General features: G+C 33.6%; 2 protein-coding genes across 5 annotated transcripts; both read right to left on the bottom strand.

The window, feature by feature from the left end:
- Positions 1–709: 709 nt before the first annotated feature.
- On the bottom strand, positions 710–4,976 carry LOC107909541 (protein DETOXIFICATION 12). 2 transcript variants are annotated; one of them, XM_016837117.2, is made up of 8 exons: positions 4,829–4,976; positions 3,709–4,019; positions 2,154–2,698; positions 1,981–2,067; positions 1,786–1,842; positions 1,433–1,671; positions 1,131–1,336; positions 710–882 (listed from the first exon to the last, which is right to left on the bottom strand). In XM_016837117.2, exons 2-8 carry the CDS (start codon positions 3,979–3,981, stop codon positions 820–822), a joined length of 1,470 nt encoding a protein of 489 aa, XP_016692606.2. In that variant the 5' UTR covers positions 3,982–4,019; positions 4,829–4,976; the 3' UTR covers positions 710–819. The 2 variants fall into 2 exon arrangements, with proteins under 2 accessions (XP_016692606.2, XP_016692607.2); XM_016837118.2 differs by lacking the exons at positions 3,709–4,019; positions 4,829–4,976 and adding an exon at positions 3,119–3,318.
- A 2,714-nt stretch (positions 4,977–7,690) lies between these two features.
- On the bottom strand, positions 7,691–27,619 carry LOC107909540 (DExH-box ATP-dependent RNA helicase DExH5, mitochondrial). 3 transcript variants are annotated; one of them, XR_001687274.2, is made up of 20 exons: positions 27,128–27,618; positions 23,600–23,754; positions 23,427–23,514; positions 21,448–21,693; positions 20,420–20,515; positions 19,873–20,061; positions 19,598–19,757; positions 19,394–19,524; positions 18,405–18,572; positions 17,367–17,639; positions 17,050–17,244; positions 13,369–13,572; positions 13,100–13,169; positions 12,849–12,997; positions 10,299–10,604; positions 9,990–10,049; positions 9,717–9,869; positions 9,469–9,579; positions 8,364–9,257; positions 7,691–8,202 (listed from the first exon to the last, which is right to left on the bottom strand). XR_001687274.2 is itself a non-coding variant. In XM_016837114.2 (19 exons), exons 1-19 carry the CDS (start codon positions 27,560–27,562, stop codon positions 8,799–8,801), a joined length of 3,624 nt encoding a protein of 1,207 aa, XP_016692603.2. In that variant the 5' UTR covers positions 27,563–27,619; the 3' UTR covers positions 8,249–8,798. The 3 variants fall into 3 exon arrangements, 2 of the variants coding, with proteins under 2 accessions (XP_016692603.2, XP_016692602.2); XM_016837114.2 differs by lacking the exon at positions 7,691–8,202 and having other exon boundaries at positions 8,249–9,257; positions 12,849–12,973; positions 27,128–27,619; XM_016837113.2 differs by lacking the exon at positions 7,691–8,202 and having other exon boundaries at positions 8,249–9,257.
- Between the last annotated feature and the right edge of the window lie 59 nt (positions 27,620–27,678).

The following is a 27,678-nucleotide window of genomic DNA, read 5'->3' on the forward strand; positions in this document are numbered from 1 at the left end:
CTAACATGGAATAGACACCATATCATGCTTACCACGTCTCCAAAACTTTTTGGTGTGAGGACAGAAATACACAATTAAAGCTATTCACTTGAAGGTTTCGTAGAAATCACATTGACTCTAGCATATTGGGTGGTCAAGATGTATGGCTAGGAATCTTATTGGTCGGGCACTATGTTAAGTTAAATTTAGTTTCAATTAAGGAATAGCTAAGAAATGAAATGGACTTGATGAAATCTATTACAATGATGCCTAAAAATGAAAAAGAAGATATGCTTATCTAGACAAGACAATGTTTGACTAGGAGGACATGTTAGACATGACAATGCTTAATTAGGACATGTTTTAAGGTAAAGTTTGTCTTGACATAAAATGCAATAAAGAATAATTTTATGTCACAGATCGCCTGTACGTGCTGAAAGTGGTCTTTCGGGTGTGCAATAGTGAGGGCAACTTGGCAGGCAAGCCACTAGAGGGATTTTCAAGAGAACAAGGGTTCGAGCCTCCTAGAGATGTGGTGAGCTCCTAGAGATCGAGGAAGACTCTATAAGTACGGAGGAATGGTGAAGGTTGGAATCTTTTAAAAAAAAAAAAGTTACCATTTCACTTAAATATGTTAAAGAACTGGTATCCCAATTTCACTTAAAGTTTACTAATAATAAAATGAATCATGGTTCAGTTTGCCTTCAAGCATTTCAGGAGAGCACGAGTATGATCAAAACCCAATTTTATTCAATCAGCATTCTCTATTACTGCAGTAATACACATTTAGTAATAAAATTTATCTGTTTCAAAACTATCTCATTAATTTTGCTTGCTTGCTTACATAGTCCCGTACTCTATTGAAGAGCTTCCTTGGAATAGCCTTTCCCTTGCTTTAATTGCCTGCAGTTGTAAAAAATTAGAGATTGAGACTAAACCAAGCAAAGTCAATTCAGTGTTAACAATCTATTAGAAGGCACAGTTACTAGTGTAAAAATGCTGAACAAATAATAGTAGTTGAACTTCTTAATATTAGTCCAATCAAAATTTGTTTTTCCAGTCTAACCTTTGGCATGAAAATAAATAATCAAGCTATAAAAGATTTTGTTTTCGGTTATGTTTATAAAAGATTTTGAGAATGGATGACAAACCTGATTTTCCCAATTTATGCAACTTGTAACAATAGCGAGCAGAATTGTTTGGGTGAAAGCCCCAGATTGTACACCGATCCACAAGCCAACCCCTTTCAACTGTAACCAGAAGGCAAGGATGGCAGCGACTGGGATTCCAACAAGATAAAATGCTCCCAGGTTGACATAAGCTCCTATATGCTGCCATCCACATCCCCTTGCAATACCTGATCCAAGCATGTAACCATTTGTATGACTACTACTATAATTCTTCATCTCATGGAAATATACCAATTGTTCACCATAAGGATAACGAGTTTAACCTGAAAGAACCCCCTGCAAGCTGTCAAGAATAACAGACACACAAACCAAGGGAGCCATGGTTGTCACATAATCCACCACTTCCTTCTCGTTGCTATAAACATAACCAAAGACACGTCGGCTTGCAAATAGGCTTCCACTAACTATAAGGGTCTCTAAAACTGTAATCGTTAGAGCAGCATATACAGCTACACGTGCTGCTTGGGGTTTCCCTGCACCTAGTTCATTCGAAACTCTAGTACTGTATACACAAATTGAAAATTATTCTTAGTTAAATTATTTTGGTTTGAGAAAGTTGTAATTGTAATCAGTAAACAATTACAAAATAGGTCTGTGCAAGCATATCAGGGCAGACCTTGCTGCAGCACCAAGTCCATATGGTATGGCATAAAGTGTTGCAATGGTGTTGAGACTGCTTGGGAAAGTTGAAAAACTTATTAGTAGAATAATTATAAGTCAATGGAATTGAAAATTCATAAAATTACAATATCCAATTAAGCTTCGGCTGGTACAAGATGCATCAATCCAAAACAATAGCAACTGAACGTACCACACAGACAAGACAGATGTTTCCAGCTCTGGATTTGGTAAAAGCCCAGATAGCAGGATAAGTAGCTCAAATGACCACCATTCAAGGCTGCAATTGTTCAAATAAGAAGACATTAAGGATCTTCAACAGCTTAGGCATATATATTCAGGTGACGAAAAGAGGAGATAACAGACCAGATCATAACAGCTGAAGGGATAGCAAATCGGAAAAACTCTCTAATTCCTTGGAATAATTCCATTGTTACGGGGGCACGAGTTTTTGTACAGGTGGGAGAGTACCACATGTAAAGTGCAAGGAAAATCGCATTTAACCAATTTGAGATACTAATTGCTAATGCTCCTCCTATATTTTCTAATCCAGACTTGAATACCAGAGCCCAACATAGAGGTATATGTACTACAAGACTAGCACAAGAGCATATGAGCATGGGAGTTATCAAACTTTGTGTTTGAAAGTAGCGAACAAGCGGTTGAAAAGTAGCATAGGCAAAGAGTGCTGGGATAAGCCACAGAATGAATTTACCGGCTTCTTGTGAAATTAAGGGATCTTGACCAAGGAATACAAGTAGCCTTCCCATGTATAACCATAGGACCGACAGAGGGATGCATACTAAGATCAAACAAGATATAGCAGTGTAGGTATGGATTCCCAATTTTCGGTATTGTTGTGCACCATAAGCTTGTCCACACAGCGTTTCCAATGCACATGCCATTCCTAGCTGAAAATCACATTCAATTACAAATTTTAGGAAATTATATAAGTTCAGGTAGTGGTGATATTTACTGTATCAACTGATCTAGACTCAGCAGCAAACCAATCATTCAATTATTGGATTTCTTTCTTTTATTTGTTAAACTAATTGAGTAACTACGTGATTGAACTGCAAGAATCAACTATTTTCTGTGAACATGTTATACAAGCCAGAAGTTCATTAGATTGTCCGACTCATGCCATGGCAGATTTAGTCATATGTTCATTGCACAAAGCTAAAAGTTTAATACGGTCATGTTACTTTTTAAGCTAAAATGTTAGATGGTTTCTTTCCTAAACAGTAAGCACAACTGCAAAGCTTTTCCATACCAATATTATCAATCACCTATAACACACTAAATATAACTGAAAAGCATAAAGCAAGTACTTGTTGCCCAAGGGATTAACTGAACAATAAATAATTCTCAAGTCAACATATGCAATCAACAAATAATAAAGCTTATTCGATCATATGGAGAGCCACTTCGAATAAGCCGAACAACAAAAAACAAGAGATGACTCTTTTGCTTAAATAATTTGTTTTGGAAACCATGTATGACTGCATCCATTCCTCGGCAGTTTTACTGTCCACTAGTTAATTAATGTAATCCCGAAAGGTCCAGAACCATTAAATAAAGGCTTATAAATATAAAAATATGGACGGAAAGCATGTGGTTGGGAGTCAACAGATCCAACAACTCTATATGAACCATGGTTAGGTTGACAGAATCCTACTTTGAATTGGATACAACCATCTTAAACGAGGAAATATCTAATTGTGGTGTTGAACAGCCACCCAAAACAGTAGGAAGTATTGAAAATTGTGAAGAAATTCGGTGGATGTTCAGAACCAATTAGAATAAGAGAAGATACAAACAAAGACACGTATAATTTGAGAATAAGATTATTTAAAACGTCACTATCAATACGACAATATTAACTTTATTTAAGTAGAAAGAAAAATGCAAATTGACTTACAAGAAGACTAAAACCGGTGACTCCGGCGAGAGATATGGCAATGGCAGAGCTAGAGAGAGCAAGCTCACCCAGATGACCCACCATCATCGTTGATATAACTTGCAATAGGTACTGTGATAAAGTCACGGCTACCATAGGCCCTGCAAGGTAACCCACCCTTTTTATTTCTTCAACGAGAGCAGCCCAACTTAGCCGCCGATTACTTTTCTCCTCGTTCTCCAATTTGGGAATCAAATTCTCTTCCATGCTGTTCTTCTTCAGCGAGTCTACCATGATGCCCTTCTCTCTTTAAGCTTGAACAGCGTCGCTCACTTACGAAAATGCGGGAGACAATAGAAAGATGAAAGAGGTTGGCTTTTGTTAGGAAAAGTTATATATGCCTACGAAAGCAAAACTTGAGAGGACGCATCCCCTCACGTGAGTACGACATGCATTTGCTATTGCAAACAAACAAACAACAAATTGGAACAGTGTGCACGTAGACTCACTGCAAACTACAACCCTGACTTCTGCTACTGCCTTAACTTGCTTTAGACTAAATTAGTAATAATCCCTGCGGGGTTTATAAATTTTCTTTATATTATCTACATTCTCTTTAGTGTCTACTTGATATCAACTTAATTAAAAAAAAATCAGAATTTCATTACAATAAACTGATCAAAAAATGCAGGTAATAAATAGATTTGTTTATGAATGTGTTTAAACTTTCTTCTTTTTCATCCGAATATGAAGTTGGAAATTTTTTAGACTAACCTAACCCCAGTCGGCTGAATTAACTCATTGGTTTTTATTTTTAAAAAAGTGTTTTATCAGAATAGAACTCAGTTAATGATCTGTTACTAACTCAAAGCTGTTCTTTAAAGCCCAAAAAGCTGAACCTTTTTTATTTTTAATTGATATAGATAATGATTGAAAATACAATTGGCCTAAAAAGTGAAAAACAAGATTTGGGGGAGAAATAATAATAGAGCAACACAATGAATTTCAGTTCAGGAGGAGTCAAATGGGAAGCGGAGTTGAATCAATACAGACCAGAGACTGAAGCTTCAAAAATTAGATGAGAGAAACTTCACTTTAGAATTGAGGATGAAGGTGGGGGATAGGGATGACGATACGTTACCTTTGGAGTTTGGAGGACTCACTTGCAGAGATGCGTGGGATTGATTGGAAAATTGGAATAGAAATTAGATTCTACTCTAAATTTGGGTTTTAGTTATTACAGATTTTGGGTTTTGGTGTCGGTAACATCTTCAATTTTTAAGAATTTAATTTTTTTATTGAGTTTTAATATTAAATTTTTAGTTACATAGGGTATTTTTTTTATTTTAAAATATTACACTAATTAATTTTGAAAATAAAAATAAAAACACTAGTTTTTTTGAAATAAAAGACCCTATTTTAACTTATTTGAAATATATGATTTAGGAAGATATAGGTTCAAATATGTTGAACTGTATTATCCTTCTATTTATAGGTTGAAAAGAGACTATAAATAGTTTTAAGCATTGTAATGTAATTTTAATAAGAGTTAAAGAATAATTTCCTTTTTAAGTGTTTTTTTTTTCAAATGTGCTACTTAATCTTATTTCATTATCTTTTTGCTTGGTTAAAAGTTGGTTGGAATCAATTAATTAAGCATGATATTGACTCATATATAAAAAAAATTTAAAAAATTATTTAATTAAATAAATTAAAAATAAAACCTTTAAATCAATTAAAACTCCTGACATTTTTTAATTCTTCTTCTTCCTCTTCTCTCCTTGTCTCCACTCTCCATGATTCAATTTTTTTTTAATGAAAAAAAGATTAGATGATATATATATATATTAATTTAGTGATTGTGAACGTATTTTATATAGGTAAATTTGAATTGCTTGGGTAAATTACATTATAGGTCATTGAACCTAACATCAGTTTTTATATAAGTCAAAAACTTTTAATTTCATTAAATTATATCATCGATTTTCTATTATTAACAAAAATCAGTTATAACAATATAATTTTATAAAAATTGTGACTTATGTGATCAAATTTAAGATTTCATGTCACGTATGTTTTCTAGCTAATTATTTTATGAAATTACTTGATTTATTTTGTTAATAAAAAAATTGGATGATGTAATTTGATTAAAATTAAATATTAATTATTTATAAGAAAATTGATGCTAAATTAAGTGACACGAAATGTAATTACATTTCATTAAGTGAAATGTTTACTTCTTGTAGTTTAAACTAAGCCATCTAAGCTTGTTTCCTTCTTTGCTCTAAAACCTTACTTTAATATAGGAATAATGTCTGTATTTCATTAAATGTTTAATGCGGCACATATATTTTGAAAATATTTAATGTAATATTTGAGTTATCAATATATATTTTATTATGGTACTTGTACTTTCATAAAATGTCTAATGTGGTATATGTACATTGGAAATGTCCAATGTGTTACCAAAACTATCAATATGTGTTTTATTATAGTACTTGGTGTTAATATTGTTTAACCCATTCTCTATTTAAGTAAATGGCTTTATTCTCCAAAGAAATTTCCATTAAAAATAATAAGACACATTGGACATTTTCAAGGTATAGACATTACATTGGATTTTTTTTAAAGTACAGGTATCAAATATGAAATTATCCCTTTAATATATATGATCGGAGGTTAAATGAAAAAGAAAATGAAAACCATTGATTTAGACTATGTTTAAATGGACAATAAAATAAATAAGTTTTTATAACTTAATATATTTTTATACAAAATTTCAAATTTCAAATAATTAATATTTTTTATATAATTCAATAAATTAGGGTAAAAAAGTTGTTTTTTTGTTGAATTAAAAAAATGGATACCAACAATGATAAATGAAATTTGCAAAAACATTAAACTCAATTGTGAAATTATTAGAAATATATTATTTTTATAAAATAAATAAATATTATTTTGAGGGTATTTTCCTATTTTTATATTAAAAAATTAAAAAAAATATGCATTCGATAGGATATGAACTCAAAACACTATAACAGTTACTCCCTTTTATTTTTATGTTATTTTTTTTATAAATGTGTTATATAATTATTTTCACACATATAATGTGTTATAACTTTTTTTGTTGTCAAAATTATTCCAACCTTGTTTAGGATGAAACTTACATGTAATATCACAAACATGTGTTTTTATGATAGGTTAATATATAACCATAAAGAACCAAGTGCCAAGGGATATTGCATTCCCTGTGAGAGAGTTCAGACTTAAACTTTAGAAATGATATCATTAAGAAGGACAACCGCAAACCTTGAAAAGATCAGTTCTATGGGTTGTAAAATAGACATGAAGGATACCCTTGAATTTTTATCCAAACCCTATTTTAAATCTCATATTTCTGTTCAAATCCTCTTATATTTCAAGCAAACTTTTAAACCTAGGCAAATAACCTAACGCTTAAAAGGATTTAGTGATAAGTGAATTAAATTATTTTTTCAAAACCATAAGGTTTAAAAAAAATCATTTAATCCCAATAAAAAGTTTTTCAAGAAATTTAGAGGTGTTTTTGATAAATTAATATTTTAAGTGTTGACAAATAAGTATTAAATTTTTACCATTAAATTTTATAATTGCTAAATTTATATTAAAAAATTATTTGGTGAATTAACAAATATAATTACTAAATATAACTATGTTGTTTTATAAAAGTAAATTTTAATTTTAATCTTATTAATATAATATTTTATATTATTTTGGATTGATTTGAATAAAAAAAATACATATAGTAATTTGAATCTCTTTTTTCTTTTTTTAAAGATAATTTATTTTAATATTTAATAAAATATAATCAGTTTAATATTTTGTACATCAAGTATACTACATTTATATTTTAAAAAAAAAACATATGTAGTATTTATATTTCAAAATAAAAATGGTAAAACCATTTTCTTTTACACTTTCACCCAAGTCAAGGTTTAGTTTTGTGCAATGTTTTTATTATGTTTCCTAACATTCGTTTTAATTCTAAAATTAAAAGAAAATTGAAAACAAGAAATAAAATCATCTATCCATGCTCATCTTTGATGGAGAGGATCTAGCGTAGTTTTATCCGAAGAAAGAGCATTTCAATGTTGACTCCTAAACTCTGAAAAGAAGATTGGACATTGCCGAGTTCTCACAAAGATGAGTGAGAATGATGCAACCACCAAACATTAACATAAGTCAAGCAGCTTGCCTTCAAATAGAATTAACACCATCTTGAAATAACTCATCCGTTAATTATCAAAGAAAAAAAAAACACCCTGAGCAAAGTTATTTCTGTTGTTTCCTTGTTGGTAGCCATTTTATTCAATATGTATTCTTTTTAGATTCATCTAAGTTCAAAACATATATTATATAATATTTACGTGTATATATAAAAACTTTATCCAGGTTTTGTTGCTCAATGGGACAATGTTCAAACCTGAGAGAGGGTAAATGACCGCCCCAGGGCGAACAATCTGAAGAGGCACCAATCTAGCACAAAAAGGAAAAAAATAAATATAAGTATGGATCTCAAAAATGAAATGAATTGATAACGTATTTCTCACGGGTAAATACCTAGCAACGGCATTTTATCAAATTATATACAGATAAGAATTGTAACTCAAAAATAGATGAACTCTAGCATAAAGTACCGTAGAACAATCAGCCAACTTTCCTACTTGTTTATGTACATTTTCTGACCCCGAGTAGTATTTGAATTTAGTGTTGCCCCACAAATAAACTAACGGAATTGATTGCTCCAATCTAAGATCAGCACCATGAAGCATGCAATATAGGTCAATCCTAATCCACTCAGCCTTGGTCAGTAGCTGGCTACAGGTCGCAATCAAAGATTAAAGCTCCACCATGGGCCTGCTTTTGTTAGTAAAAGCATCACTATGATGGCAGCCGGAAATTTCAAATTTGTGGTTAAAGTCTTGGCTTTCCATGCCGCAATGCAATTACTTTGTTTTCCACAGAAAAAAGGGTCAATATAACCATGCCAAAAGAACAAATAAGGTTTGAACACATCTGCTGGGATAATTGTTCCACACAAAACCCTCAATGGGAGATCGAGCCATTGTAGATCAGTTATCCCTCTTGCTTTTCTTCAGAAACATCGACATATAATTGATATACTCATGGCCTGTCCGGGTACCACTCATCAGCCACTGCAAAGCCTCAGCTGCAGCATCCTTTTCTGCACTCTTCTTGTTGTTGCAAGGCTGCCCTATGATTTGCATACCATTGAACTCAACAGTAGCTTGGAACTGATTGTTTTCCAATTGACTTGTCTTGTAGATTGGTGCAGCATATCCTGCCCTAGTGACCAGTGTTTGGAGCTGACTTTTAGAATTATCACCCCCGGGACCACTCTCTGTCCTTGAAATCAAAGAACGTTGTGGTGGAACAACAGGCATATTTGATGGTTTAAGATCTGGACGGCCAAATACAAATCTTCCATCACACTGATCCTCAGAAACCAGCAACCGTATTGCAGAAATGAGCTCATGATGAAGATGTAGGACTATTTGGGGATTCAGTAACTGCCCAAATTCACCAAGGTTGATTAGTAGGAATGAATTTATTAAAATTTAAGATCTAAAAATTAACTAGAACGGAAGATGTTTATCAAGCAGGAGCTTAAAGATTTTTTCCACATGGGAAAGTTATAGGAAATAAAGGAAACGGCAGAAACAAAATAGGCAGAATAGAACCAGCTAAGGGAAATTTGGTTTGTCTGAGCTCTCAACTTACTTTATTTTGAATCAGCTCATCAAATTCTCTCCTTAAACTTAGATATTTTTCAGCTATAGCAGGTTGCATGAAAAATTCTAAATACCCTCCCAACATCTTCAAGTGTCCATCCTATTAGAGCAAGAATAGAATTTCACTAAACCACCAGTTATCGAAAATAATTGCAGAAAATTACAAACAAAAAAAGACATGTTACTTGAAGAAACAAAACATCTAGTAATAATTTTAGACAGAAGAGAAAATCTTACAACATCTCCTCTTGAGATGCTACCACCAAACAGGAGAAGCACTGAATCAGAGACAGCTGTTGAATCCCGCAGGAAAACAGAGTTCACTTTTATCTTCTCATTGAAAACCAGCCAAGGATACGGAATTCTAGATTCCCGAGCATTAACAGAGTTCTATAAAATATGAATGTACACCATCACATGAATGCTAATACGGAAGAGAACTAAGTATATCAACTAACTTAGTGATACAGTAATTAGCAGCAAAGAGTCAACAACTAGAAGCAGACTTACCGAGTAAAGAAGTACAGGTCCATCCTCCATAGTTTTCAGTGAAAATGATTTCTCGTTATGCTGCACATTAGTCCATGTGAACACTCAAGGAAATTATTAGAGGGAAAAACATACAAACTGCAAATTAGAGGAAACAGGTCACAATTTAGCCTCTTAAGTTCAAAGCAGAGGACTCTCCTTATAATGTTGTATGTGCACGGTAAGTAGCCATAATATTTAATCAGCAAGCCAAGTATACTTTTAATATACGGTCCCCAGTTTGATGAGGTTTGGTATACAAAAGTAGAAATAAAGAAACTAAAACCTCACCACGACAGAGCAAATTCCAGGATAAAGCCCATAACAAATAATTGCTCGGATGAGATGCTGATCATAGCTCCAGTCATTACAGCTAGTTGCATAGCCGTCAATAAGACCGGTATCCTTGAGCAATGAAAGAAACTCCTCCCTAAGAGAATCAATTGCCTTCATTGATTGTGCAGAAAGAAAATTTTTCCAGCAATAATCATATCCAGCAAGGTCTTTCTCGGCTTCTTTCCAGCCCTCGTAAGCCCGGACAAGTGCAAGGTGGTCACTATGATCATGGGAAAATTGCAACTTTGCAGTCTCTGCAAGCTGCAAGGAGGACAAAAGATCTGTCATATGTGATATAATATTTGGACCTTTATAGGCAAGTTCCTTTCACAAGAAGTCAATGTGATTCAGTCTCCAGCTCTTTTGGTTATTTTAATTTGTAGATGATATTTGAAAATTATGATTTTACTAATTTAAAATTGTCCCTAATTGTCTTGCGGAATGACTTGCAACCATGCCAGTGGATTAAGCCCGGGAACAAGTGGCAAGGTTTTGGTTAATTCTGCACCAAGGCATGTCATAGAGACTTTGCCCAGGTGGCTCAGACATGGAGTTTGTAAAGGTATCCCTCAACCATCCTCTGGAGTATAAGAGTACCTCTAGTGTGCTATTCCATAGATGGTTTTCCTCCCTATTCATTAACTGTTGCGAAAGAATCAGTTCTTAACCATCAATTTAGAATTCATTATTCATCACTTTAATGAAAATGACCTGGCATATTTCTATTGGCTGTAATAGTTACACCTCAAGTCTACATTATCAGGCTTTCGAGGCTCATTTTAGAAGCAAGCAAGTTCCATACAATCTCCATTTACTCACTAGTACTTGGTTACCCTTCACAAGCAACACTCCAACCACCCCAACGTTTTATTTCCTAATTCCCACAAGTCACTCTAGGTAATTGTTTCCGTGCTATTCCAAGTTCTCACTTTAAGCTTCCTATCTTTCTGCCAGCAACGACACTCCATGATCTAGAGTCTGCACCAGTCCTCTTTGCAAATCCTACACCACCCTATTTTATTTGTTTTGGCACAAACTCACTGCAAACCAAAAGGACCCCATACAAATTTTAAACTCATTTAATCATTATGCTTCTAAGGATTCTATTATTAATACTTAATACACCGTTCCCAATAAACTTCTAATAAAAATATTAAAGACCAAAGAACAGTCAAAAGCCAAGCCATACAGTCTGATGGTCAATCCACACAAGATATGCAAGTTCTTAGGATGTATTTAACACCTTTAAATAACTAACGACCCAGTATCAACCTAGCAATTGTTATGCGTGTTTAAGAAGATTAAGGTATAAGGTTAGAATCTCATATCAGACTTCATCACATGTACCAAAGACAAAAAGGGATTAATCAAGAGCAAGGTAGCCTAGTGAATATGTAACTTTGAATGCATGGCCATCATAAGATACCTTAAAAATACCTCTTTGTTATTCAAAATTTGAAGCTTAAACAGTTCCAAATGATTAAAAGTAGGTTCTTAGCATATAAGTAAAGTAAGGATTAAAAAATCCATACTAGTCTGATTTTGACAGAACATTTGCAGTTCAAATATTAATAATCACTATAATTACTGCACTTTAAGAGAACAAAATCTCTTAGATACAACAGATAAATTGAGCTTCCGACCATTCTACATTATATGAAGTACAAGTGGTCCGCATAAGATTCTCCTTAACTTTCATTTCAAGGGAAATAAGGCAGCGCCTTGAGAATAATAAGGTTACAATCTTATTATAGCATGTGTTTCTCTAGTTAGTCTCATGGTATTATTTTTGTTTCTCATGGTAAAGTCTGTTTTTTTGTGTGTGTTTTCCTAGGGTCTATTTGGTTCACTAATGTGTCGTTAATTAGAGTAGCTTTTGGTTCGAAGATAAACAGTTATTTGTTCAGGCTGCTCTTATAACATAGCACCACAAGCTAAGACCTTTAGAAGTGAAATTTCCAGCTTTTATCAGTTGATCAATTAAGTAATGATGACATAAATACCAAAAAGAGAAGGCAATGAAGCTGGCAGTACAGTAACAGAGTTTAATCATTCTTTGTTATGTAATTTTAACAATTCATAATATTTGACCAAAACCATACAACCTTGAAGTAATCATTCTTTTTACTTTTTATTTTCCATTTGCACCCAGAAAATAGTTTCTTGTTTTCATGCACCTTAACTGCCATTAGGAACTCTATTGGATCAAGCACTCTTATAGCTATAAAAGGAAAACTGTTTATGCCACTAAGCATTAAACTTCAGTTTCAGAAAGTTAAGCCAACAACAAGCCTTTAATGAAAGATACAATACAAAAACCCAATCCAGAACTACTACACCATTGTTCAAACAACAAATAACCAACATCTCCAAAATTTACCAGCAGATATGCAATCAATCGAAATAAATAGACTCAACCAAAAAGAAAGAGTAAAGAATAGAAGGCTCATGCTCAGGCTACAATCCCACAAAAAGATGCAAATGATAAAAGCAAAGCTGACTTACATCTTTCTTGTCTAATGGTGTCAAAAAAGGATCTCTAACACTAAGACCAGCAACAATAGTCAACACAGGATCCAGGCAATTAAGAATAGCACCAAGGATGAGCATCTTCCCAAGTTTTGGCTCCACTGGAAGCATAGTCAAATAACGCCCTGTCAGTCATGTAAGTTGAACTAAATGAGGGTACAGTTACAAATAAATTACCAAAACTAAAGACCATTAATATGGAAAAGCAAAAATATGTGTTCACAAACCCAGCACAGTCAGATTTTCATTCTCATCCAAGGCCCCGATGACTTTTAAATATTCAATGGCATTTTGAACCTACAGTCAAAGTTTAATAAATAAAAACATTATTGGGAGGAACATAAGAGTACAGAACAGTCTACATTCATGCAAAGGTGGCAAATAAGACCTTCAATACTGACATAATCTGAAATTTATAAGGTGCAAAATGAAAGATTTTTGGTAAGGCATTGATATTACAATAAAAGTAAATCCAAGATATCAAATCGAGTACTACCGCCAGTAACTTTGGTGACTGCAATGCCCTTGATAGGAATTCAGATATACTTCCGAGTTTCAAACTTTTGATTTGCAGACAAAGAGACTGCAAAGGTGTTCTCAAAATTTCAGGTAATTGATATTCAGTGAAGGCATCATATACACATCGAGGATAGAGATGGTAACACTCTCCAGGCTGCACTCGGCCAGCTCTTCCTCTTCTCTATATAGACATGCATGTACAAAACAATACATTAATCAACATAAAGGTAAATAATTGGCAAGCAGCAAGAATAGCTTGTTTCATTTACGAGTTTCTTTCCAGTGAACATATAAAAAAAGGAGAGAAGAAGGAGAAATCAATGGAAACTGGCTGTCAAATGCATAAACCAAACCAACAAGCCTTGTCCCACATATTTGAGGCTGGTTACAAAAGGACGAGACATAGAAACATTTATATTGGTACACAAAACCGCCTTCAATCATTTACATTAACCATCATCCTCTCTTCAAGTTCTAATAGTTTCATATCATTATTTATCATATCGAACGATGTCCATTTTAGTGTCCCTCCAACCTTTTACCCTATGCAGTGTCGATTTGCTCTAACCTTCTAATAGGTGCATCCCTCAATCTTCATCTAATGACCAAACTATCACAAATGATTTTCTCAACGTATCCTCAATAAAAGCTATCCCAACCTGGGATTTAAATAGCGGTCCGCTATCAGTATAGCGGCCGTTATATAGCGGTAGCGGCACCGTCCGAAACCGATATTGTTGAAAATAGCGGTGTGAAGTGGAGTCACACCAATAGCGGTGGATCGCAGCCGCAATTTAACGGGTAACGGCCAATTGCGGCGATAACGGGCCGCTATTCCCGTTATTTTACAATAACGGAAAAAAATTCTGCAGAGAAGGAAATATAGAGCAAAGGTAAGAACGGTAAATGAGAAGTGAAAAAAGGGGTAAATGGGGAAGAAAATAAAGGCTGGTTAGTGGAATTGGGCTACTTTTGTTTTTACTTCATGTTTGGGCTTGTTTTTGTTTTACTTGTTTTGTTCCTTAGGCTTGTTGTGGTATTTGTTTAGCATTCTGCTCTGTGATTGGGTTTGTTCTTGGACTTTTGTTTTTCTGATTTTGCTTAGGCCTTTGTATTGTGTTGGCTTGAACTTTGTTTTGGCCCTGTTTCAATATAATCAATGAATTTTATTCAAAAAAAATATTTGAGACTCATATAAATTAGATTTAAAAAATTTTAAAAAATTAATTTCAATTATAAATTAAAAAATCAATATTTTCATTTACATAGAGTATTTTAACATAAAAATATATATAAATAATAAAAAATATTTTTTATTACCATATCCTACTGTATCATTGTCTTCATTTTTTAAAAATTACAGTGTTATGATGAATATCTCTGGAATGTGTTTCACATTAACAACAAGTTCTAATTTTTTTACTGATATTAAATTGTTAGATTCCTAGCTTTCTGAGTCAGATTATGTTAACTGTATTACTCAAGTTTAATATTCTTTTAACCTTCTAATAAGTATTAGAAAATACTTTAAAAATCATTAAAAGTGACTTTTTATAATTAAAATTAAAATTATTATGTTTTACAATAAGTTGTGTGAATTTTAAAAAAATTCACGACCGCGATACCCGCAGTGACCGCAATAGCTTCCGTTATGTCCGCAACCGCGATAAACACAACGCGACCGAAAACGCGACCGCAACCGCAATTTAAATCCCTGATCCCAACTTGAAGACAAATATCATCATTTTCAACTTCATTCTTTCTATTCTTACAACACATCCATCTTAGTATCAGCATCTTAGCTACACTCATCTTTTATATATGTTCATATTAATCCAACATTTTGTAGAATATAGCTAAGCCGAAGAACTTCCACTTCAAACTCAAAAGAATATTGCAATCAAGCAAAACTCCAATCTCACTTCTTCAAATAAGCTACCCAAGCTTTATTCTACGGTAAACATCTCCACCAATCTGCTTGTCTTTTTGAATTATCACCTCTTTGTACCTAAAGCACACTGCTAATGGTATCACTTGATCATCGAGCGTGATCACCCTCTTGATCATTATTCCTCCTTTTACTAAATGTTCACTCCACATACTCAATCTAAGTCCCTAAGTTTCTCATGTTTGTTCCACAACTCTAACATGGTATTAACCTCTTTTTTAGTCTTATTAACCGATACAATGTCACCAATAAATAAAACAGACCAAGGCGTTTCATCTTGAATGCCTCAGGTTATCTCATCCCTCCATCTCTAATCTTTTCCTCACTCATCCAAACAACCCTACAGATATCTTTATCTCCATCTTTTAACTCCAACCTATCAAAAAATACTTTTATACTCTCGCTCTAGCCTACCTTACAACTTTCTCAGCATATTTTTCTAGCTTGCATTACTCAATCTTCTTTGTATCTCTACTTTTCAGTAAATTCTTATAGCAAACTCACTTGTTTTTAACAACTGCCAAATGCATGAGCAATAGAAATTATACAATTAGATCATCTATCTAATGAGCAGTTCTTCTGTAAGCAAAAGGTATAGAAATACCGTATATTCATACATATCTTAGTCTCATGTTACCAATAAAACTTGCATTAGATGCCTAGCATTCAAATTCAACACAGATAAGAAACAAAAGACAAACCCACAACGACAAGTCATTTCAAGAGTCAAGAAAGATGAACATGTTTGGCTAGAGGCAAACAACTCATTTTCTAGAAGATTCTTGAAACGATCATACAATCAAAGAGGAATCTTGTTAAGGTGATGAAAATGAAAAAAAAATGGCTGAACTTGAATCAATAGCAACAAACACTAAAGAAAAAGTTCGCTATGGGCAAAAAGGCAATCAATGTTATTAATGCGAGCACCTAGGTGCTGCCTAGGAAGTCTTAGTGCTAGACAAAACAAGCATCTCAATGCCTTTCGGGTGAGGCATACTATGCCTATGCACACTTTTGTAAGGTGACGAGTGCAAAAAAAAAAACTAACAGAGGCTCTCTTTAGTTTCTTGTAGCTTTTATTTTTTTCATTAATCACACCTTTAATAGTGAAAAAGGGACAATAACAAACTCCTTGGTTTCTCAATGTTTGAATATTCAACAACAAATACGGGAACATAAGAACATCATGTGTATTGAACAACAAATGAAAAAAAAAATGCATCTTTTGTTGGATAAACTGGACCACACTAAACCCTGCCCCTTGAAGATTGAAGATTCGTGAGAGTTTAGAAGCCATACAAAAGACACATACAAGCCAACCAGAAACTCAATATTTAACTATTTCTCTCGTTCCACATGTTTCACATTTGACACAAAGATGCAGTATACAAAGCCAATCTTGTGCAACCTATTAGCATTCATGTCCTCTAAGAAATTGATTTATTTGACAAAATTTATTTCAATTACTCCTAGAAGAAAAAGATTCATCCCCTAAAAAGCACCTAGTGCAAATTATTAATAGCCCAGTAAAAGTATTCTTAACAAAAAGTAAGAAACAAACCTTCATATTAAAGGTCATAAAATGAACATTCAACAGGAGTCAAATTATATTAGACAACTTTTATGAAAGAGGGAAGACAAATTATTAACAGTCAGTTTTAACCTCAACATAGATTAGAGATCATACATGCAATCAGATGGTAGCCTTACTTGTTGAGTAGAAACCTTGGAAACCCATGATGGTAGCAAACAAGGAGTGTTATTCAATGCGTCGTACGATGTCTCCTTGGCCTTTCCACAATCAAGAACAAAAACAACATCATTAATTGTTATGCTTGTCTCAGCAATATTAGTAGTTAATACTATTTTCCTCACTCCATCTTCAGGCTCTTCAAAAATTAACTTCTGCAAGAATCCAGAAAAAAAACTTATTTAGAATTAAATTATGGATGGGAAGGAAGAATGGCAAAAAATGCTAGCCAGACACACCGTCTTAGAATATATGCTAAACAAAGAATGAAGATTACCTGCTCAGAACTCGCCATAGAACCATGGCAAGTAAGTAGCAAAACTCGACTAGGATCTCCAAGGACTGGATGAGCTTGCAGCTTATCCTTCAGAGAACTTATGTCATCCCACCCAGTCATAAAGACTAGAACTGCACCGGGCCTCTCATTCTCACAGATATAGGATAAAAGATATTCTACGAGATTAAAACCAATACAATCAGGATTCCAACATGACAAAGACTCCTGAATCTGCGGGCTGAAATCCTTAAAATCAGCTGCCCGGAGCGCATCCTATTATATATTTTCAAAATAAAGAAAAAAAGAAAGGAATCATAGAGTGCAGTATTCCAAAAGCAGCAAAACGCAATGAATAAAAAACCAAACTGGATGTATCAGTGAGACCTACAGGTCACATGTCGAACCATTAAATATATGATTTTAAGTAATTAATATATATGGCCTTAATATGGCATTTAATACATACTAGATTTTGTCACACCCACATCATCGGTGAAAGAAAAACTTAAATATTAAATTATATTTATAAAAGATTTATTCAACAATTAAATCATAGATAAAGTGGTAAGATACTTGTAAATAAATTCTTTTTAAGCTCAAGTTCGATCTTTTGATATTTTATTTTTAGATGTTTTATTTAAACATTTCATATAAATTACTAAAAGACAAAAACACCATCATATTAATATTTATTACTTCTATTTAATTGTTTTTAAGTAATTTTGCTGACTGAGTTTGTTTCGAATTGACTCGTAACACCAATTCAGACAGGCACATTATATATAAGCACATTATATAAAATCAATAAAACAACCAGATTTTAGTCCCAAAGAAAATAATGAATCAGGTTTCTACCAGTTTAATCGAGTCCTTTACCAGTTAAACTGGTTTTTTATGGGTTGAACCAGTTTTCTATCAGTTCTCAACTCTTGGGTATTTTTATAAGCACCAAATCGAACAGGCCACCAGTTCCCAATTGAACCAATCAGACGAACCGGTACAGTTCGGTTTTACAACATTAAAAAGAAGTTTGCATACCTCAACAGAAGAGACAATTTGGCTCTTCCTCTTTCTCGGGGCTTGCTTACTCATTTTCCACATTCTTTCTTGTCCATAATCATCAATTTGATTAGATGGAGTCAACCTATAACCTGTCATTTCCAAAATATTCTCCAAAAAATGTGTTCGAACTGGGTACGTAAAACCCTAAATAGAACAAGAAAAAAAAATCAGCAATACATTTCAAATTCTGGATAACTCCACCAGAAAGCAAGTCAAATCTTGAAGACCTTAAGCAAGTGACATATATTCTGAATGCATGCTTTGAAAATTGACAAAAAAGAATATCAAAAGTCTAATTTAAACACGACAGAAAACTATGGAAAGCAAAAATCTCTCTTGTCAGAAGAAACTAAAGGCCAAAAGAAAGATCAATTAGGAAAAGGCCGAAAAAGAAAAACATGACAACAACCTGCAAAATGGAGATGTGGGAGACAGGTGAAACATAGAAGATTTACGCCATCACTGTGAAAGTTTAGAATCAGAATATAAGGGAGAATTAAGGCCTTAATATACATTAAATTAGTTTAAAGATAACAAGGAACTGATCAAAAGCAGACAAAACATAAAAATGGCATAAGGTTCAGCAGCTAATCAAACTAGCTAAAGATATCACGAGTAATTACCCATCTGTAGCAAAGGACGAAAGACAATAACCAATTATCTGAGTCAAAAGTGTTCCATTAATATCTTAAAGCACAAATGTAATGAAATTAAAAATTTATAGATACTTACAAAGAAAGTTCTTCCACATTTCGATAAAAGTAGGAAGGTTAAAAAAGAAGAAAAAAATATATGACAACAATCTTATGTATACAAATTTCAACGTCGTTTAAATATCTTTCGTCATATCTCAACTAGCTCATTCATAAAAGCACTTCAATAAAAAGCCAGTAGACTGGCAAATGGATCCAAATAAATCTGCCTCTCGAAATGAAACTATTGGTGGAACTGAGTTTGCAACTTACTGGAATGTGGATTAAAGGTGCCCCATCAAAATACGAGGAGAAAAGCTCAGCATCCAAAGTTGCACTCATCAAAATCAGCTTTAATTCTGGGCGGCGAGGAAGGAGATCTTTAAGGACAATGAGTAGGAAATCTGACATTTTAAATATTATATTAGAAACATTTTTCACTGACTATAAAACTAAGAAACCAATTTCACATATTACCTTCATTCATCCCTCGTTCATGAATCTCATCCACAATGACATGAGTTACACCTTTTAAATTTCTATCAACTAGTAGCCTTCTCAACAAAATGCCTGTTGTGCAAAAGAGAAGACGGGTATCCCTCCCTTTAATACCCTCAAGCCGTACTTTATATCCAACCTTCAAATAAAGCCAATAATGAGAAACATTACCCAATTTTCTTTAAAAAAATGTTTTAACAAAGAATGTAACAGATTAGGCAAATGTCCTAGGCAGTTATTTCTTAGAAACTAACAGATTCACCCAATTTCTCTCCTCTTTCTGAAGCAACTCTTTCTGAAACAGATATAGCAGATATTCGCCTGGGTTGCGTACATATAATGCTACAAAAAGCTCCGCGCGCAGAATCTATCTCAGATTCTAAAATAAATTGGGGAATTTGTGTGGTCTTGCCACATCCTGTTTCACCTGAGATAATAACAACCTGCAAAACACATTTCTTTTTGTTACTACAAAACATACAAGAAAAATAGAACATGTCTACATAACTGAAGTGGTGTTTCTTAACAAGTTGAGCCTGTATGAGTAGTGTTTCTTAATGAGTTGAGCCTGTATGAGTGACCCAGCTCATTTAACTAACAAAAGATAATATAGCCTCAAGGTCAATTCATTAGTTAAATAACAATCCAAGTAGTGTTTCTTAACGAGTTGAGCATGCATGAGTAGCCCAGCTCATTTCTGCTCCAATGGAACCCAATATGTTCATGAATACAACAGTCTTTTACCACTAATTCCTGCAGAAGCAAGCAACTAAACTCAAAGAACTTCTAAAATTAACACACCTGATTCTGTAAAATGGCAGTCAATATGGTATCTTTCTCTTTATAAGCAGGAAGACTTTGACGGAATTCTAGCATTTCTCTTCCTTCAAGAGACTCCTACAAACATGAATGAAGTGGAAAACACAATCAAAATAGTTCAAACCAACCAAGGCTATTCTAACCTTAGAAGGCCAAATCCAGCCAATTTCTTGTTAAGGCCTTAAATACCTTGTACAATTGTGGCAGATGACAATGAGGTATTGTTGACATAAAGAATAGAAAGAAATTCAGACGACAAAAGAGAAAAGATAAGGAAACAGAGGAGAGAAACAAGTAAAAAGATATTAGTGGACATTGGAATGTTACCTAGTTAGCTAAATTGCACCCATCATCAAAATTGAGGTTTTCACTGTACTGAAATAGAATAGTATATCAAGGAAAGATGGGGAACTTATTCCAATTTTGGGTAAACTTAATGAGTATATTTAGGTATTATGCCCAAAGAAGTACTTAATCAAAAAGGTGGTACTTGATTAAATCTATCACTCCAACTCTCCTTTTATCATATGATTATTTGAGCCCCTTAACTATTATTTACACCCAATCAAGCCTTCTTAGAATGAGAAACTGCCACATGACCCACATGACCATAAAGAAACAATTATAAAGCAGATACCCGTCCTTGAATAAAAAATTAAATAGTAAAGAAACAATTTCCTCCCAACCAGTATATTGCAATTATTTTTTCTCCACCTCATCTGGCATGTGGCAGATTATATCACATAGTGGATTCATGTAACATAGCAGTTTTATATTTCAAGCAAGCTTAATTGGACATAAATAACAGATAAGGACTTAAATTGATTACAAAGGATAACGTCTCATGTGATAGATTCAATTTAAGTTCAAGTCTTTTTATGTTTTAGCCAATAATAAAATAGCAGTGCAGCAGAACAATCATCAATATTCTAATATAATGGGCAGATATGAGATGCTATATCTAGGCAATAGCAAATATCTATATGCACAATCATCAAGGTAAAATGAACCTGCCACGCTTGTTGCTGATCACGCAGCAGCGAACTTCTCCGCAGAAGAATTTTCTCCATAACAGCTGTGCCAGATGCTAATGGCTCTGGCTGCTCAAAAAGTCCTTCTTCAGTAACTATACTGCTATTACTGCTTGATCTTGAAAAACAATTATCCGAAAAGCTTTCCTTATTCCTAGACTTTTTAGAAAGGTACTCTCCAAGATAGGCGTTGACTCTCTTCAACAAACCAAAATTTAAGCTCACCTGTCATCAAATACAAAAGGCCTCAATATTATACATATAAGAGAACTGCGCTATCAAAGTCAACAAAAGGTACCCTAACAAGCACCACCAGAGAACATAATGGGTAGAAGGTATCGAAATACAAACACAACAATATGGTAACTTCCAAAAGCTAGGACAGCCTAAAGCTGGGATAAGTAACAAACCCAAAGATATACATACATAGCTAGGGTTTAAAATTGTGATCACAAATGTGAACGCATTTTCAGTCACGTCACATTTATCATGATTGCATACATAAAAAATGCTATCACAACCATTTTAGCAATAGCGATAGTGAATTTTTTCCACTATGCACAACTTACTGTATAACATAATAATTATAATTATAATCATATACTTTTCTTTTGAATGTTTTTAAAGTGATTTATGATACTCTGAGATTTTATTTAAATAATTATTCATAATTCTTTCTATTATAGTAAAATATTCATATTGAGAGAAGGAAATTCTTATTTTATTTTAATTCAAAAAAAATTCTTATATATATGAATTTCTAGGAATATTAATTCAGCAAACCAAACATGTTGATTGCCAAGTGTTCATGTTTAATAATATTTCAAACATAATATTATGATGTCCATTAAGTTAGTATCTCCAAAACTATAAAAATACATCTAAGTAACATTTCAGCATGGCGCACCATTTCTAGTTTTATGAGAAATATGCTCATTGAAGAATGTAATTCCCCTTCTACAACTTTGCTATGAAGTTCGCATGAAATATTTCCCAATTTGTCAGCACAAATATTGCGGCACTGCAGCTGCAGCTCCCTTGAGCAGCACCACAGCAGCCTTGTGATAAAGAACCCACAGATTTCTTATGTTGGCCTCACTAGGAAAGGTCGCGCTGTGAAGCCTTCGGACCTTTACTTCAGGACATTTTAGGGTATTTTTGGAGACTACAAGATTTCAATGAGATTTAAAGTGAAGGCATGATCCTGTGTTCTTTATTTCATAAGAAACTCAAAACCTTGTTACAGTTTGATTTAGTATTAGTTTGCTAAATTTGTTATGTGCCAATTGCAAGGTATGGGACTTGGAACGCACTAGGGAAGTATGGGATTTCCTGCTGAGGTTTATATCGAGCTAGGCTCTCCAACCTCAATAGCTAGCTTTTGGGGTGTGGTTCTACAAAGGTCCGTATCAAAATTAGTTTCAGATTTTAGAATTAATTGATTTTTTGAATAAAAACTTAATTATGAATTTCAGTACTTAGTAAGATTTAGGTACTAATCCTCGTGGGTCAATACTTGTCACCTTATTACTAGTTAACAGTATATGTGCTAGTGTGGTAAATCCAACAAAAGTACATGTTTAAAATCCATGAAAAATAACACTATTAAAAGAAGAATAACATGTGGTCTCAGTATAATTTTAAGATTCCTCTATTAATTGTTTCCCTTAAATTTGTTGATTAACAACTATTTGCTAAATTACAACTTTAGAGATATAAATATTAAACAGGACAAGAGTTGTGTTCATTTTCTGCATGTATCAGTCAACATATAGTCCCACTTAAAGCATAAGAATGGAACAAAAACAACTTTTTATGTTTTAGGTAATGAGTACATTATGGGTATATATCCAATACGTTGAAGGCCTGATAAGGATACAAAACCAGTATTAGAAGACAGCATCATAGTATTGGTGTTTCATAAAGGAGAGCATAGATGAAAGAAATTGCAGGAGTACCTCCCTCTGTGGACGCTTATCATCCAGGTCAAATCTGTAGTTAGGCAGGGGCAACTTACTGAAGACAGCAACTTTGGAATAAAGATGGCTGTCAAACATAATTTGCGATGAGAATCCCCACATAACTAAGAGCATTTATGTGCAAAAACATCTATTTTGGTCAACAGAGATACCTATACAAACCCATTCTGCTTGCCAAAGCTGCTATTTGCTCAAAGTCTCGCCTGTCCTTCTTCTCCCTTGATACGAACTCCTGTTTCCCATCATCATGTAGAAGCATGGCTAGCTTTCGCTTCCACTCTTCAATGTTAGCTTCATCAAAGGTACCCTGGAAAACAAAGCATGCAGAAATGAAATTATAACAGCCTTCATGCAACAAAGCCCAAGTTAACAACAAAATTTGAACAGAAAAGTTAAGATCCAAATTAATAACTTAAAAAAAAAAAAAAAAAAACACTATAGGAACATTCTCCCAATGATCTCATCTCACCCTTGATAAACACATCTTAATGCATCTTCTATTTTTTCCTTAATTTTTTTTTCTTTTATGAAGGTTTAAGGGAATTACTAATCATTAGTACTGATGAATGAGCTCATTTATTAGCCAAATCCTAGAAGTATCAGGAACATATATATCTTAACACATAATCTGAAGCTTTACATTCAATAATGAAGAAATTAGTCAATGCTCTTTGCTTCAGCTAAAGTGGGCTTATTTAATCGTGCAATGCAGAAGTAGAAACGATAAACAATGCAGTAGCCAAAAAAAATAGTACAATAATAAAACATAAACAGAACAAAGGCAAAAAATTGAAGTTGGAACAAGAACAAAAGGGTTTGTTGAGGCATTAATAAATAATATCCCACTACAGTTGCCTAGTGTTTGTAGAAGACTATCTATGGTCTATTTGGTCTTGCTGCTATTTCTGTAAGAAGTGTTGTTTGAGTCAAGCAACTCCAAAAGTTCTGTAAAAAGAAGTTAAAAATGCATTTAGCAACATTAATGCAGAAGTGCTATACAAAATTAAATATTAAGATCTAATTTTCTTTTTATATAGTTTTAACAGGTAAAAAGTAAAATATTCAACTTATTCTAATAAATTACACGTTTTTAGATGAAGAAAAAATAAAGAAAGAGATAATTGTCACTTTAAACAAAAAATAAAAGTAAATTCAATAGAAAAAACGAGATCAAATAACAACAATGAATGTCAAATAATATGATGTCTCTATAATTTTATGAAAAAAATATAGAAATATAAGAAAGAGTGTAAGAAGATTTCTTTAAATATTTTCCATTAAACAATTTAGCACTTTTTGGAGAAGCCCTGATTTATAGCTTCCTCTAGAAGACCAAATGGGTGCTCAGCATAAGCTAGAAATCTCAAATTTTGAGAACCAGAGACCTGGCTTTTACTTTTGCAGTAGAAAAGCTATTCCATAAGTAGGACAAACACCAACTTATGCTACGTTCACAGCAGCTTTTACTGCTAGCCCTTGGATACACAAAAACTGATCCAATCAAACTCATTAAAACCTAAGATACTAGTCACATGACCGCTTACTGTGAAAAGGAAAAGACATAACTACAAACTGTAAATTGAAGACAGGAAATATAAAGAAATCATATCATGATAACCAATTTAACTAAGTTCTAGAATGCTGCAGCATCATTCAATCAGCATCGGGAGTTTGTTCTGTTGTTACAATAAAATGACACCCCATTACCAGCAAGGTTCAACTTCATCTATTTTAAATGTATATGAAAATTTTTGTGCAGTCCATACATTGCAACTAAACATTGTTTATAGAGAAAAGAGGACAGACATAAAAATAGAAAGAATCTTAGCAATCAATTGATTGTGGGTTAGGGAATCTCCTATTGTCACAAATTCCAAAACCAACAAAAGTGGTCAAGCTACAATCTTCACTCTTCATTGAATTGGGAATCAAAACAAAAGCACAAAAGTTTTAAAGAGAAAAACCCATTATTTTATCATTAATGATAAAATTTTAAAATGTTGTTAAAGCCAAACTGCAAAGAGATGTACACATACTTGTATTTATCATCAAATTATATGTATGCATATATTACATAGTTAGTTCTCACAACACAATATATACTTAACCTCAAAGGATTAATAGAGTAAAAGCCTCCATAATGAATCCTAAAATTTAAATCCCATGAAGAAAAATATTACTAATCTACACCCTTATTTTGCAAGTAGCTAACTGCAACAACATCATATATAGGCAACAACACGGGCATCCCTAACACTATTTGGATATAAGTCAGTAAAGGAAAGGAAAAGAAAGCAAATGAAATTATACATGCTTCCCTTGTTGGTACAACTAAAATGAGTGAGGGGAGGGGATGTTCACATCCATTGTTCTGTTAAATAGTGGAAAGAAAAGAGTGCATTATATAAGTTTTACGCCAAATTAGAGAAAAGAAGAAAGATTACAAGTCAAATGAGAATAAAAGAATTACCATGATTTAAATTTTCACATGGTAACTTTTCTTAATGGAGAAACAAGTAGTCTACGAGAAAAGAGTTGGTCACATTCATATATATGACTACTTCCATAAAAGAAAAATGAAAAATGAGTACTAAGAATTGGTTAATAAGTTTTAGATGCGTTCTATACTTCACATGTGACATTGCCACTTTGTTTGGATTGCCAAACAACTAGATGAAGAAACTTCAACACAAGGAAATATGATTACATACAGCTGTGCAGGAATTCAGAGAGTTTAGGATGATAGAAAGGGTAATATGCACGTACCAAATTTTAAAATGTCTTTTGGCTTTCCTTTCCCTCTTTTCCGACCAATTTGGGGAATTGAAACATCACATTTGTTAGGGAAAAGGATGATATAGGTAATTCCTGGCTTAAGCTTACTGCCTTACTCTACTCTAAAAGTTATCCAAACAAGAGGGAAACAAAGAGTCCCTTTTTTCCCCACTTCCCTTTCATGCCTATCTTCTCAATCCAAACATAATGTTAATGTGACCAAACCACACACGATGGGCTTTAGCATAGTATTAGTCTTGAGTTTATTAGGAGTGATATTTAGAGTGAAATTCACTTGGTTACAATCTTAAATTTTATCCTCATGCATGGTTGCGCATAGGTCAAAGCCATAATCTGAGGACATTTCAGTCCAAAAAGGTATCCATATAAGCTATTCAGAACAAGCAAATTAGTAATCCTCAGCAACAATATTTTCAATTAATCATATAAACTCCAAACTGAAAGTGCTCGCCACTCATTTTACTTTTTTTAGCTCCATCAAATGTTCACCATTTGAAATATTAAGAGGACGGCTTAAATGGTTACCTTTTCTTCTTGACCCCAATCAAAGGCCCAGAAGCAATGCAATGCCTCAAGAACTTTCAGAAAGGCATGCAGTTCTGACCTACGGAAATCATATCCCAATTCCACTTACTTTACTTCTAAAGCCGGGAAATATTTTCAACTTGTTTTCTCATTACCAGAAATCGGAAACCTTCATTGCTATGAATATGAGAAACGAACCAAATAAAGTGTGATATCCTTTAAAACAAAGAATTAAATTAGCCTAACCCGACGCCAATCAACAAGAATTTAATTTCCGCCAATAAACAATGAAACACAAGAACTTCATTTTACAGGAAAAATTGCCGAATGGAAATATGTTAAGTATTAAGTGAACTGACCGATTGCAAAGACAATTCCAGCTGGCGATCAGAGACATTCTCGGAAATCCCCAGACAGTAAGCCGAATTATACTGTGCATTTTGATTATTACTGTTTTTACTACCGTTATTGTTATTATAAGTCCCTTGCTGTTGCTGTCGCTGCTGCTGTTGCAAGTGTGGCAAAGAAGGAGGAGAAGCAGTGCCCTTAGCGTTCAAAATGGGTGTGTTTTGGTGGTCGCGAAGCTTGGAGTGAATCCCGGGGGCGGAGGAGTTCTTGGTAGCATCTTGGTTGTTGGGAGAGGAGATGAGACGGTGGTGGGGAGGGACGTAGACGGCGCCGTACGAGGACGGAGGCCGATCCTTCATCGTCGGAGAAAAGAGTGAGGGTTTTATGGTGTGGGTGAGAAATTGTGAAGAGAAAGGAAGGAAATGCGGAGAGTAAGAGGGGGGCATTCACGGTAAGCTCCAAAGATTTTAGATTCTTTCCTTGGTTGGTATAATTGCGTTTGCTTTTTATTTTATACTAGAATTAACTCTATGCTGACTCACGCTCGGGCTTCTTAGATTTC

This window comes from Gossypium hirsutum, chromosome D02, assembly GCF_007990345.1.
Source record: "Gossypium hirsutum isolate 1008001.06 chromosome D02, Gossypium_hirsutum_v2.1, whole genome shotgun sequence".
Taxonomy (NCBI): domain Eukaryota; kingdom Viridiplantae; phylum Streptophyta; class Magnoliopsida; order Malvales; family Malvaceae; genus Gossypium; species Gossypium hirsutum.

Excerpts from the sequence above, each read along its gene's own strand:
- LOC107909540 (XM_016837113.2), bottom strand. The coding sequence starts at position 27,562 with ATGCCCCCCTCTTACTCTCCGCATTTCCTTCCTTTCTCTTCACAATTT. Across the intron at positions 20,062-20,419 it reads CTGCCATTTTACAGAATCAG|GTTGTTATTATCTCAGGTGA; the intron begins GTGTGTTAATTT and ends TGTGTTTTGCAG. Across the intron at positions 17,245-17,366 it reads CTATGGCGAGTTCTGAGCAG|AAGTTAATTTTTGAAGAGCC; the intron begins GTAATCTTCATT and ends GGATTCTTGCAG.
- LOC107909541 (XM_016837117.2), bottom strand. The coding sequence starts at position 3,981 with ATGGTAGACTCGCTGAAGAAGAACAGCATGGAAGAGAATTTGATTCCC. Across the intron at positions 2,068-2,153 it reads CCTTCAGCTGTTATGATCTG|CCTTGAATGGTGGTCATTTG; the intron begins GTCTGTTATCTC and ends GAACAATTGCAG. Across the intron at positions 1,843-1,980 it reads ACATCTGTCTTGTCTGTGTG|TCTCAACACCATTGCAACAC; the intron begins GTACGTTCAGTT and ends TTTCCCAAGCAG.